The sequence below is a fragment of the Lissotriton vulgaris genome, chromosome 1_1, assembly GCF_964263255.1.
Source record: "Lissotriton vulgaris chromosome 1_1, aLisVul1.2, whole genome shotgun sequence".
NCBI lineage: Eukaryota > Metazoa > Chordata > Amphibia > Caudata > Salamandridae > Lissotriton > Lissotriton vulgaris.
This window is the reverse complement of record NC_141685.1, coordinates 1,954,175,263-1,954,189,738: the sequence shown is the minus strand read 5'-3', so window position 1 is coordinate 1,954,189,738 and position 14,476 is coordinate 1,954,175,263. Positions and strand designations below refer to the sequence as shown.

The window sequence follows — 14,476 nt, the reverse complement described above, 5'->3', positions numbered from 1 at the left end:
ACAGCAAGTTTTTACTTACTGCTGCCGTCATAGAGAGGTGGTGGCTCATCCATCAGGCACCAGAGAGACCCATCCTGTGTTTTAATAGGTTCATTAGGGTTTCATGATTGACTGTGTTGAATCCAGCTGGCAGGTCAAGTAGGATTAGTAAGCAAGATTCATTGTGATTGAGTGAACATGGAGCATCATCAACAATGTGGGCCAGGGCATTTTAGGTGCTATTGCTAGTCTGAAAATCGGATTGGTCGAGGAGATAGAATTGCCCATTGAGTTTGACCAAAGTTGGGATGTTGGAGATAGGGCCTTATTTGTTTGAGTTAGACTGCTTGGAGATGGGTATTTTTAAGATCTGGGTAACCTGACCACTTTTTAGCAATTCAGGTATGGATCCTTGGGTAAGTGAGGCATTAATAATATTAGTCCATTAGGGGAGTAGGAGGTGAATGAACTCATTGAGGAGTTTGGCGACAAGGGGGCCGTTTGAAGCTGGGCCAGGCGGTATTGTTTTTAGGTTTGTGAGAAGAGGTTATTTGGCATTCTTCCTGAACGTGAGTGGCGGTGGTTGCACAGTTAGAGTTTTCAAGTGTTCTGGATCTCGGTGGTGATTCTCAGCAAAGAAGGAGGCAAAGGTTTCGCAATTAGGTAGGGTTTTGTTGTCAGACGATGGGGCATTGCTTTTCCAGTTCTTTGCTTGGCAATTTCAAACAGTTTTTTTGGGTCGGTTAATTGCAGTATCAAGTTCATTTTGAAAGATTACTGCTTTGGAGTTTTTATTGTGCCTATTGTAGGCTTTCTATCTTTGTCGTAGAAGTTTGAGGTTAGTCAGAAAAGGAGTATGTCTCCACAATCTCTCAGCAAGTCTGAGGCATTAGCATTCCACGTTAAGGTTCAAGTTTAACCAGGGGTTGGATCTTTGGAATGGGACTCTTTAGTTTAGGGCAATGGTATCCATGACTTTTGGCATGGAGTTGATGTGGTGATGAGTAAGGTCATGAATGTTAGAGGGAGGAAGCAGGTTGCTGTTACTAATAGCCAATAGTGTGAGTGGGATGATGTTGTGGGGGTCTCTGACCATTGTTTGGCTTTCATAGTTTGGTCCTTAGAGATAGCTGCCCTTTCAGATCTGAAGATGGTGATGCAATGGTGGTCAGCCCCGTCGCAAGGTAGGATAGATTCAATTTGAATGGTGTTCTCTTTTGCAATAATTAAATCTAAGGTTGCCCCTTTGTTATGGGTAGGGCTGTTGCAGGCTTGGATAAGGTTGAAGAAGGATTTAAAACTGTTCACAAGAGGGTCACTGTAGTTGTTCCAATGAATGTTGAAGTCACTGAAAAAAATCTGGTTGTTACGCTTTTCCTTATTGGAGGAGATGATCTCCTCTAATATCGCCGGGAGGGGGTAATTTGTGTGGTGAGAGCACGTAGAGTTGTCTCTGGTGGTGATGTTAATCCAAAGGTATTCGCAGGAGAGCAGTGATAGAGAATGTGTTTGTTTCATAGATAGCGTGGACCGGTTTATTATACAGGATAGGCCACCTCCAGAGCGGCCTGAATGGTCTAGTTTTATGATGTCATGACTGGGAGGGGCTAGTATGCCCAGAATTGAGGATGCGGATTTGTTCAAACAAGTTTTAGTGAGGGAATGTCAAGGTTAAGTATAATATCAGCTATGTCAGCCACATGTTTAACATCTGATCAAATATTGAATAACAATCATTTAAAGGGATGTTTTATTGGTAGTAGGAGAAGTATGTGAGATGGGTTCTTGTTTGAGGTTTGTGTTAATAATGTACCTAGAGCTAGCATGAGATTCTCTTGAGGGTGAGTAATAATAGTCTGAATTTTCCAGCAGTTATCACTTGGTCGGTCAGAGCATGGTTATTATTGGTGAGGAAGAAGATGATATCATTATTCTATAGCTATCTGACTAGCCTGTTGGGTTGGGAGGAGTAATCAAGATTCAGTGTGCAACTCCAGCTAGGTTGTGGGGCCCAGGTATTGGCAGGACTAAGAGAAGTGTGGCATTTAGGGGTTTGCTATGTTGTGATTCTGGAGGTGAGTTGTTTGTAAGGACCAATTATGTTCCAGGTTGAAGGTTATGGGCACTCTTTTATGGATGTTAGTCCTAATCAGCTGTAATTCAGTTGTCATGGTCTCAATCAGCTGTAATTCAGTTGTCATGGTCTCAAGCATAGAGTGAGTGTAGCGGCTCCTGACTGGTGGAAGCACTGAGATATTTAGATCTAGACACGTCAGAACGGTTCGGGGCGAGGGGGCAGTCATAGATAGGGTCCACAGGCAAAATCTTGCTAATGGCTGGTTGATACGGAGTGGAGTATATACTGTCCCGGTTGATGGGAGAGTTGGTATAGGGTGCTTTATAAGGTTGGGAGGCAGTGCTGCCGGAGTGTTGTTGTCGTACGTCAGTTCTGGCATGATCAATAGAGGAAGTGTATGATGGACTGCAAATATACCTGTGGATGAGTGGGTGTCTGCCAAGAGAGAGAGGTGGGAAGAGGGATAAGAAGGTGGGTGGGAGAGATGAGGTTGTCTTATGGAGAGGAGTCAGTGGTGAGTTGCGAAGGAGCGGGAGGGGTAGTGGCCGAGTCTTGCTTGTAGGAGAAGAGATTAAAGAGTTCAAGGTTGCGCTCTGAAGATTCAATGATTCACCTAAATCAATCACCAAAAATACCATTAAGAAGGCTCATTCGGAAGGAGCCATGTGTGAGAGCCTGGAGGTAGGGTACTGTCAGGCGCTAAAATATATATGGCAGGAAAACGAAAAGACAGTGTAGCCACCTACTATTCTAGCTGCAGAACAGCCCCTCAGCCAAGTAGCCACACTCCAGGAGCCTCCCACCTCACAAGACTTAGTTCGAGGCTGAGGATAAGCAGCAGGGTGGTCTGGGAACATGGCATGGGCTGTGCCAGGAGCAGCCACTGGTAAGGTTGCAGGAACCTCCAGGACCCCGTGCCTCTCACCACAGAACGCAGACAAGCGGGTGCACAGTACAATCCTATGCCCTCAAAAGAGGGCACAGTGCATCATAGCACGGTGCATCATAGTTTCGCCGCTGGAAACGGCGTCGTGGGATGCAGTCAGGTGGAGGTCGCCAGACCCATGTCTATACTTACTGCATTTGCAAAAAACAGCATTTATGGCATGGCACATTGCACTCGATTATGTAGGTTATTGTTATTATTATGATTATTATTATTATTCAGCAATTGTTAAGCGCATAGCTACCCTAAGACATCCCTGCGCTGGCGGTAGAACAGGACAGGAACTGAGAAGATTATAAGGTGGGATTTTGAAATAACCATGTTTTAAGAAGTTTTCGAAAGGGGAGATAGTGAAGCTCCGAGCGAAGATGCAGGGGCAGGATGTTCCAGAGACTAGTTACATTGTAAGAAAAGGACCTTCCTCGACTTCTTGCTCTCTTAATTTTGGGAATGACTGCTAATTTTAGATTAGCCGAGCAAAGGTATTTCCTGGGGCAGTAAAAGGAGATGAGGGAGCGATTGCTTAATGGGTCCTTCCCCCATAGGGTCTTATGGGCTATACACAGAGATTTGAATGTTGTTCTTTACAGAATTGGCAGCCAGTGTAGGGTCTTCAAAACAGGCTTAGATGACAGAGTTTTAGGGATCCTGAGCAACAACCGTGCTGCGCAGTATTGCTCGACTTAAAGTTTTCTTATTGTTACTTTGGGGGCTCCCGAGTAAAGAGAGTTGCCATAATCCAAAACAGAGAGGACCAGAGCCTGGACCAGAATTCTCCTTCCCCCCCATAGGAAGGAGAGGGAGAACTTTCCGAAGTAGTCTGATAGTGCAGAAGCAGGCTCCTGCCAGTTTCACTGCTTGGTGGTCAAATTTAAAGGAGTTATTCAACCAGACACCCAGGTTTTTGATATTCGTGTTAGGGTTTCGGGCTGGGCCAAGGCATCTTGGCCATGTATATTTAAGATCCATGTTAGTCGCGTTGCCCAAGAACATTTGTTCTGTTTTTTCTCCATTGAGCCTGCGACTTGAATGTTCTGTCCAATTAGCCACTTTCTCCAGGCAAGATTCAAGATCAGAGGGGAAGTTCAGAGGATGGTTGAGGGCAACTACCAACTGTGTGTCATCTGCATATGGCAAAATAATGTCAGCCAGCGGTCTCATGTAAACATTAAATAATGTAGGTCTCAGATCAGAGACAAGCCTTGGGGGACTCCACAGTTGAGCGATAAGCTCCTAGAAGTGGACTCCCCTGAAAAGACCAGGAATGTTCTATCATCTAAGTTGGACCGAAGCCAGATAATAACACCACCTGAAACACCCTCCTAAGTCTGTTTAAGAGAATGTCAAAATTGACTGTGTCAAATGATAAACTTAGATCAAGGAGGAAAATAGCTACTGCTCCTCCCTGATCAAGGATTTTCTGTGATTCTTCGACCACAGTAAGAAGAGCAGTTTCAGTTCCACGGTGAGGGCGAAAACTGGTCTGGGAATGGAGCAGAAAATCATGGGTTTCTATGAAATCCGAGAGGGTCGTGTTGACATACTTTTCCAAGATATTAGAGATCGCAGGTAGCAAATAAATGGGATGATAGTTGCTCAAGTCCTCTGGATTTAAGCTTGACTTTTTGAGTGGGGCCTTCACCGTAGCGTTTCTCCGGGATGATGGGACTTGGCCGTTTGAAAAAGACCAATTTTTCACCTTTAATATGACTGGAAGTATCGCGTCTTTGGCTTTACGAAGGAAGTGGGGAAAAGACGGATAAAGGGGGGAGCCCGATTTTATTTGGGAGAAGATTTCCGATAAAGTATCCAAATTCATAGTTAGAAGTGCCTCCAATAGATGCTCCGTATAAGGCAGGGGCTTGTCCGTTAATAGGTCACTGGGACATTGTGACCCGGGAAATGCAATGTATATATCTTTAATTTTTCTCTAAAAAATTTCAGCAAGTATGTTACAACGATCTGGGGAGACATTGGATGATAATCCTAAACCAGGAATCTCTAGGAGGGTCTTCTCAACACAGGCAATTGCTCGAGGGGTATTAGCTGCTGAGTTTATTATTTCTTCATAGTAAAGTGCCTGTGCTTTTTTTTATTTCTGTATCGCTAAATTGCACAACATAGTCCTTTCTTTTTTTCTGTAACCATATAAAAACCACATAAAAATCTTTCACTTCTAGCCTCACCGTCACAGTGGAGCTCCTTCACACCTGCAACTGCATGTTCCATTTCTTGCACAATTGCCACAGCATCTTTTATGCAGGATATCTAGCAAGCAACTCCTCTTGCAGCTCACAGCTATTTATGCACCTTACAGACTGGTCCTAAATTAATGATTCAATTAATTTTCCATATGTGCATGCTCTTGCCTAACTTAAACTAACAAAATGTCCAATGTTTCATTATTTACTTGAATCCTGGCAAGAAATGAAGGCGTCTCCAAGACTTCAGTGATATGAGGCGCTACTCCAACATTTTGTCACATTTCATTCATTTATTTAACGGTTTTATACAGTGCAGAGCACCAACCAGTATGATAGCACTTTGCAAAGTCTACAGAGAACATCAATACTTTGCAAAGTCTACAGAGAACATCAATATGACCAGAACAGAATACCATAGTGTTAGAAATGATGGGGTCTCTAGTTGGCAAGGGTTTGCACCTTTGTTCTAATAGAGACCCTTCCTCCTAGTCGGGGTGAGGGGGATACACTCCTAAAATAACGCCTGCTCACCCTCTTGGTAGCTTGGCACGAGTAGACAGGCTTATCTCAGAGGCAGTGTGTAAAGCATTTGTGAACACATACACTAAAAACACTACAAATGGACACCACACCAGTTTAGAGAAATAAGTCTTCTTTATCTAAACCAACACAAGTCCAATATACCATAGACCAGAATACACTACTAAAAAAACTTTGCTTAACCCCTTCGCTGCTGATGACGAGCTCAGCTCGTCATCAGCCACGGGTGGCGTGTGCTGATGACGAGCTGAGCTCGTCATGTAACGCGGAAAACGGAAAACAGCTGCACAGCGCAAAAATCTCCGTAGCAGCGATGCGGTTAAAAGGTAAAAACAGTTCTGGTCCAAGAAAATGTTGGATGTAACACTTTTACACAAGGTACCTTGGGTGCGTCGAAAATGCAAGCAAAAAGGGTTGCAGGGAAATGATGCGTCGGTTCCTTACACTCAGGGAAGGTGATGTGTTGGTTCCTTGATCCCAAGGGAGGTGATGTGTCGGTTCCTTACTGCGTGGGGAGGTGATGCGTTGGTTTCTTACTGCGTCCCCCAACGATGCAACAGACTTGACACTTCGATGCGTGACAATCCGATGCAATGCGTGAAGACCTAGGATGCGCTGCAATGATTTCAACCACGTCCCCTCTATACGTCGGTTCTTCCACCGCGTCAGAATCGGAGCAGTGATCTCGGAGGTTGGTGCACAGGATTCGTCGCACGGCAGACACTTCAGCCACGAGTAGGTGCTGCGCCGATTCTTCGGTGGTGGCAATGCGTTGGAAAATTCTTCTTGCACCGCTGCTATGCGTCGGAAACAGGTGATGCATTGATTTTTACAGTTTGTGCAGTTTCTAGTTCCAAAACAACTTCCAGAGGTCCAAAACACTGGCAGGCACCTCTCAGCAGGTCAGAACTCAGAGCAAGTGAGTTCTGGGGGAATTGGGGGTGAAGTCTTTGTGTCCCTAAGACTTCGGAACAGGAGGCAAGCTCTATTTTAAGCCCTTGGAGATCTTCCTCAAGCAGGGGAGACAGCACACAGCAAAGTCCTTCTTTCTATGGCAGAAAGTAGCCTCTGCCGGCCAACCACAGACGGCAAACAGCACAGAGGCAGAATTCCTCCTCCGTTTCTCCAGCTCTTCTCCTTGGCAAAGGTTCCTCTTGATTCTAAGAAGTGATCTAAAAGTCTGAGGTCGCGGCCCTTTTTTTTATAATAAAAAATCTGTTGTTGTCTGGAGGCAGAGAGTGTCTTTGCCCAGCCAAAACCAGTTCTGTCCTCACTGGTGCAACTTCCTTGCAGGAGGTGGAGACAGCATTGTCCAAAGTAGACTAGGCCCATTCAGTGTGAAAGACATCACCTCCCACTACTCTGAATGCAGCCCAGGTCTATTCAGCCCAGACCTGACTCCCCCTGGAAAGGCAGGACACATCTCAAACCCCAAGTGGCTGCCTGAACAGAATGCACTTCCCCAGCCCCTGTCACTCCAAAGTGACAACGAAGTAGGACAGGAGGTGGCGGCGAACACATGAGGTTGGCTTCATGGACTTTTTCCTTTTAAAAACGTTATTGAAATATAAAAGCGGTGACAACAACCCATATGGAGGATATGTTCAGAACTTTCAGTCCCAGCAGACTATGCGAGAGAAACTCACCGGAGCTTGATTGGGGATAAAACTAGGAGTGTGTGCAGGGCACCACTTTTCAATGTTTGCCCATGAAGAAAGACGTAAAGCCTGAAACGCGTCGGCGAGAAACAATTGGACTTCTTTTGTGCGCGTGAAGCTGCTGTGTGTGCCTGTATTAAAAACCTACCTGGATGAGTATTTCGCATCGCCTTTCTTCTCATTAATACGGCCGGCCGTGTGATGGATCAACCGCAAGACTGTCAGCGGGCCCACAGTTGCGTATTGGAGCAATAACGAAGCGGGACAGGAGGTGGCGGCGAACACATGAGGTTGGCTTCGTGGACTTTGTCCCTTTAAAAACTTTATTGAAATATAAAAGCGGTGACCGCAACCCACATGGGGGATATGTTCTGAACTTCCAATCCCAGCAGACTATGCGAGAGAAACTCACCTGAGCTTGATTGGGGATAAAACTGGGAGTGTGTGCAGGTCGCCACTTTTCAATGTTTGTCCATGAAGAAAGGCGTAAAGCGTGAAATGTGTCGGCGAGAAATATTTGGACTTCTTTTGTGCACGTGAAGCTGCTGTGTTTCCTGTAATATTTTTTATATATATATAATATGTATATATACATATACTTTAACCCACACCAAACTTAAGTTTCATATATATATATATATATATATATATATATATATATATATATATATATATATATATATATATATATATATATATATATATATTAGATATATTATATGTCATGAGTGATGTAATATGTGACGTCATCAGCAGTGCATTGCAGTCGCGCAAGTTATAGTCAGTCCAACTAACTATAACGTGGGAATTTCAATGGTTTTATGTCAGTAAAATTTCCAGCTAACTATAACTGGTGTCAAACCTATGGTTTTTTCAGTGAATTTAATAGGTTTTTTAAATGCTAATTCCTAACTATAACTGGTGTGAAACCTATGGTTTTTTCAGTGAATATATATATATATATATATATATAAATGCATCTAAACATGCATAAACAAATATCTGAATATAAATGTATATAAACATACAGGATTGGTTCTCAGGGTGCCCTGTTTGGGGGGGGCTCTCTTGCGGGTGATGTTGTGGAGAGTTTTAGTTGTAAAGCCTGAAGTTTGGGAGTGGGAGGCGGATTCGCTGTGTGAGGTTGGGAGGCTGCCCAGGAGACTCCCAGCTTCATAGCATGCTGGCTTTGGTTACATGGAGGCGAGGCAAACACGGCCTGGAGCCTGAAAGGAGCAAGGGACTCGGGCAATCTGCGCGTGGACTGTAAGGGAGGCTCACGTACTCGCATATATAAAATCATGAACACACACTAACCAGACAGGCACGAATACACACACACATACAGAGACATCCACAACATACAAACATACAAGAAGACATTTGACCTCCCGTCAAGACTCATGCAAAACCACTTTCACCCCCAACGCACACACGATTCGCAAACTCTCACATGGCAAAATGCAAAGTACACAAAAGCCCAGAATTATAGATATCTGTACAGAATTCCTGATTCCCTCACACACAGTCTCCCCGAATCCTACAGCTATAAACTCAGAGAAAAGGCACATGAAAATACTTAGACACGCACAGTTAGATGTACATTTCACACTCACACACATCCAGGTTTAACCAGGACCACACGCACACAGACTCGAGTGGACAGAACTGCACACCATAGACATACAGTTGGTGAGCCGTACACATGTTGCGGCGCAGGAAAAAGAGGCAGCTGCTGACAGAGACGGAACATAAAGCACGCGCGTATTTAAATGCAAGACACATACAAACATCGGCATTGCCCGGCTGCGCTTTAAAAGTGAAAGTGGGCATGCCCGCTCCAAGGAAGCGATTTCCAATCAAGAGCCAGCGTTTGCAATAAACCAAACACTCCCACGTCACGCCAAACAAAAATTGTGTTGGCCTGTCCTTCCGGCCCATCTGAAAATTGGACAGGGCAGTAACCAAGAAGCCCCATTTCCAATCACGTGCCACCGTTTACCATAAACGATGACTCAAGCCAATGAGAAAGAGGGGTGGGGCTTCAAGTCCCCTTCTGAAACTATATCGATTCCAAGAAGCTCTCGCAGAGCAAGCAGCCTATGCGCCCTGCCTTTATTGGCCCCGGGGATCCCATCTCCATCCCTTGGGGCATTACAAAAGTGCCAGCAAGTTTCCTCGATTTTTGCTAAAAGATATATTCCATTGTTGTGGTCTAAAAAGGTTCCATAGTTGATTGATTAAGAGATGTCATGATGTAATGAGCATGAGGAAATGTGCAGTATTAATGTATATGCAGCAGAGCCCTAAGGCCGTATGTTTGGCCTTTCAGACATACTTGTGATTGCTAAACTTGCATCTCTTAGTTTGCATGTCGGTGGTTCTTATGGCTTTACAATGCTTGCTATAATTTTGTTGGCAATGCAAAATCTAAAAACTAGGAAATTAAAAAGATTGACCTATGCTGTCTTTTACTCTCCTTTTTCCCAGGTGATGCTATTGAATCTCATACAAAGGATATCTGGATCAGTCCAAATGAAGAGTGTTAAGCCTAACGCTTGAGCTACACTGCTGAATTTGGATAACATGAATCCTGCAAGAACCATATCAAATCTGTTTTTATCACAATGCTTTTTTCCCTGGAAAATGCATTTTGGAGTTTAGTTTTATGTTTTCTAGTTTAATCACTGTAACGGGTACATATGTCTGGTTTACAGAGAAAATATTGCATGATCAAACTTCTCATGATGTGGTATTACAAAATATCAAACATTTTCCAACATACCATTACACAGCCTCCGATATTAGTCCACCTATTTTCACTATAGTAAAAATCTACCCAACATAAAAACATGGCAGGCCATGCCGCTGGAATTTGGAGCCAAGGATTTATTATCCAGACACATTTTCTTACTATTGCTGGTCTAGGGCAAAACTCCATTGTTTTTTGCATTCCATTATCATTGACATTCTTAATTTGATTGGTTTATTAGCAAACTGTTTTTGACACAGCACCCAATCATCACGCACTAAGAGGTTTTGTTCATGCAATGTACTTTACTGAAGAGTAGACTGAAAGGGTTTGGAGAATGTGTCTAAAACAAAAATGCTTTTCTTCTCTTACTCTTTCACTTTGTGATAGCAATAATTCCCTTTTGTGTAGGACTGGCATAGAGTTGATGAGGTCTTTGTAAGCTGCAGCATTTGTCGATCCGTTTGGATTATCAGTGTGTTTCTTGTAATCTTTTTCTCTCATGAAAGGTTGGCACAAAAGAGTGCCACTATTAATAGGCTTTTCCCGATTTTCAACACAGTTTACTTCAAAGCCTATTTACAGAGGATTTAATACAGTCAAACCTCCTGTGACGTGTATCCTGCTGTCGTGTTTTCTGCCACCTTTGTTAAAGGTGGCACAACAAACGACAATAATTGCAAGTTAAAATATCTGGTGCAGCCTGGCTTGCCTCCTACCTTGCTGACCAGACCTATTCAATGTACTGGTGCTCCGTGGTCCCAGTGCTCACTAACTTTCCAGTAAGGGTCTTCTAAGGATCCGTCTTTGATCCTCTCAATTTACCTTCTCCTCTCCCTCCTGTACATCGCCTCTTCTTCAGTGTCTTCCGTTTAGCTGTTAACACACAAATCTTTATTTCCTACTTCCTTTTAAAGATCCGTACTGTGCTCATGTGACAAACTGCCTTTCTGCAGTGGCGTAGGGCGATGGGTGCAGGACGCCCTGGCCGCCCTGGATGTCATCACTGAGGACGGTGACAAAATGGCAAAAACATGTTTTAAACACATTTTTTTTTTCATTTTGTCAAGCCGGGGTGACGAGAAATTTTCTGCACCGGGTACTCCTGACCTTGCTACACCACTGCCTTTCTGCTGTTGCTTACACCATACTGCACATTGATTAATGCTTAACCTGTCTGCACTGAAATCTTACTTTTGAACGCAGCTGTCCTCACTTTTCATCCCCAGTTCACTATCCCTTCTGCATTGTCCAACAACCTAATCTTTAATTTCAACAGCAAAATACATTTCGCAACGGCATCTGCCTGATTCACATCCTCGAAATTAAATATTTTTTTCACCTTCCACTCTACCAGTCCCCAATCAATGCACTTTCTCAGAAAACTAGATGGACAAACAATTATTTGCCTAACCTCTGCCTCCACCACGAAACCTTCCATCCTTTTAATAAAGCACTCGGTCTAGCATCCCATGTCTCTTTACACCTTCCAAGATCTACCTCCAACCTGAGAGACACATGGCTGGCTGACTCACAATATGCGAAGCGCCTCGCTGAAGTTCCTCATTCCACTGTGAAAATGTGTCCAACCACTCTTGCACTGATCATATTCCACTACTTTTCTTCTCCGCCTTCCCTCAAAGATCCAGCAGCACTTTAGAAATCTGAGCCACCTTACCTTGTGTTGTGAGTCATGTCACTTTGCCTCCTGGCGCCTCTCTAGCAGCAATTTCTTCTTTGCCGCGGTTTTCCCAAGTCCATTATCACCTTCACTATTATTCCATATCCACTGGCTCAAAATCAAGGTGTCTTTTCCTGGCCACTCTCATTTCAATACATTGGATCTGGCAGAGTAACTTTCATGGTCTGAGATGAGAAGGCAGAACACGCTGTACTTTCTCATGATAGCAGTTTGATACTTGAATGAGGTCGATAATGTGTGTGCCAGTGTTGTTGAATACCTACTGAATTTTCTGTAAGCGATTTCAGACCGACATCCGAATATAGAGCACTAAGAAATAAAGGCAATAAAGGTAGACCGTTTGTTATTGCTAATTGCCACAAAAACAAAAAATGTATCATAATGTATAATTTAATTACTATTTTGTTGGGTGCTGTCACATTCACCACTCTCCGTTCCACATATTGGTTTGTGATGCCACGACTGATTTTGGAAACCTCTGTGTTACATTTCTGTTTGAGATGTTCACCAATAAAAGAAGGCTAATGTCTTAAATATGTTGTACACTCCCCTGTTACCTCTGAATGGCAGAATCAAATGCTCCTTCGTATAATTTGTGGGCCAGGTTATGTCTTTATTATTTTATTGCTAAGTACATTTCGTTGCACTCCTGGACATTAAAGTCCCTTACTGCACCTAGACTGAGAGGGTATTAAAGGAAAGTGTATTTGTACGAGGAATCCATGTACTGCTCCCCAATCCCAAGCGGCATACCTCAGGTATCCTGCACCTATGATAATAGTAAGGTAGACACTAATTGCTTATCCTAGATTCACCTACATAAGCATATCCGTGTTCTTTTCATGCTAATAAACTTCGCCCCCACTCGATGCACTTTATCACTTGGCATGCAAACCGTTTACTTGTATTTGTATTGCCTGTGGCATTTATGGAAAGTTTCTGCTGCAAACTCGATTATGTTAAATTGGTTGGTTCTTTTGGCCGAGGCTTTGCTCATCAGGGCCGTGAACAAGCAAATAATTTCGCGAAGTCGTGGAACGCAGATTTTTGGGTAATTTCGTGTTCTCCGCAGAACGCTAAATTACCCAAATTCCGCAAGCGGAACAAAATTTACCGCCCAGGCCTAATTTAGAATACACGTGTGTGTTAAAAACAACATTGGCCGGCCCAGGTATTTACTAAGGTCACCAGTAACGGTTGATTGGCACGTACATAAATGATCTTGGTAATTTTGAGTTCTTCTCAGTTAAGGAATCAGTCACAAAGGCTAATATAGGTGATACATGTTTTCTTAAATGTTTTGTAAGCTTAGTGGAAAGAGTACAACATGTTATTTACAAAAGAAGATATGTTTTTGCTATAGGTGTTTTGACGTATATGTTTGTCTATATGAGTTATATGAACCAAAAAAGTAATATATATTTTCTAATCGAGTAATAAAAATGGATTTTGCCAGGAGCGCACCTGAATTGCTTGCTGTATTTTTATATCACAAGTTCTTATTTAGTCTGAAAATTCTAGAAAATATTTTTTATAAAATATTTCAAGCGCCACTTATTTTATATCTATGAGAGATTAACATCTCCTTGGAAAGTCCCTCATTGGAGGAAATAAGTAGAAACGTCCTTAGTTCAGTAAAGTAGAAATGTAGGACGATGTGAAGCTGAAACATTTTCTGATTTTCAGTAACTCCACAAACCTAGTTTCCTCTGGAAGCCTTGTGTATTGTTTAGAAATGTTTTTCGTTCTTGGTCTTAATTGGGTTGTTTCTCAGAGCTTACTGCCCTGTCTTTAAGAAACGGTACAAACCTTATATTTACTTTTTAAGTCTAAAAAAAATCAGGCTCTATCTACGAGCAAGTATTTAAACCCCGAATATGTGCTGGGCCTATCCTTGCCGGAACCTCTGGTTGTTTTTTGTAGGCCAACATTAACCTTTTACATGTTTTTCCAACTTTCACCAAGACATCAATATCTCCTTCTTTCTCCTAAAGTTCAGTCAGAGGAACTCGACTTTCCTGGGCAGCAGGGACCGAGATATCCCATGCAGCTATGCTCTCTAGACTCCTTACACCACGTCTCTAGATGTCTGGTGTAGCTAGGTGGCTGCAGCTAATTTTATAAATTGGAGCTGGCCCAAGACCTCGTGCCTCTAAAATGGAAATACCACAGAATTGGCGATCTCTGGCTTACTCAAATCATGAGTTGTTTATATCTCTGCTTCCTCGGAAGAGCGGAAATTAAATTTGGGCTTGAAGTCTTTACCCCTTGTTGAAAACCTTTGAATGTGATTAGATGATGGATTCACCGTAAGAGTGCTTGTTTTTGGCAAAAAGTCATAATCTTGATGTATGATGCCAATGTTGCGGCTTATGGTCACAGTTTCCTTCTTCCCTTAACGTTGGTATACATTCTCTTCATGCTGGAGAAAGGAGGAACTCGTACCTTATCTGAAGAGGGCAGTCAGATAAATAACAAGGTGGGATGATCATTGAAGCATGGAGTGGTCTTTTGGCTTGGAAGAGGAACAAACGGATGAAAGACGGATTAATTCTCAGGTATGGATGCAACAGGTAGGGAAGTATACTCCAGTGTTTGAGTGAGGAGGGACAGAAAGA

The 14,476-nt window shown here is 43.1% G+C and overlaps 1 protein-coding gene across 2 annotated transcripts in view; it reads left to right on the top strand.

The window, feature by feature from the left end:
• Positions 1-12,392, top strand: part of BEND7 (BEN domain containing 7) — a 302,748-nt gene extending 290,356 nt beyond the window's left edge. For both annotated transcript variants that reach the window (XR_015295595.1, XM_086919666.1), the window contains one exon: positions 9,895-12,392. Coding sequence is in view for 1 of the 2 variants with exons in the window: in XM_086919666.1 (XP_086775792.1) it covers positions 9,895-9,953 (59 nt within the window). In the remaining variant the exon portion in view is untranslated. The remainder of the gene's footprint in view (positions 1-9,894) is intronic.
• Positions 12,393-14,476: the final 2,084 nt, after the last annotated feature.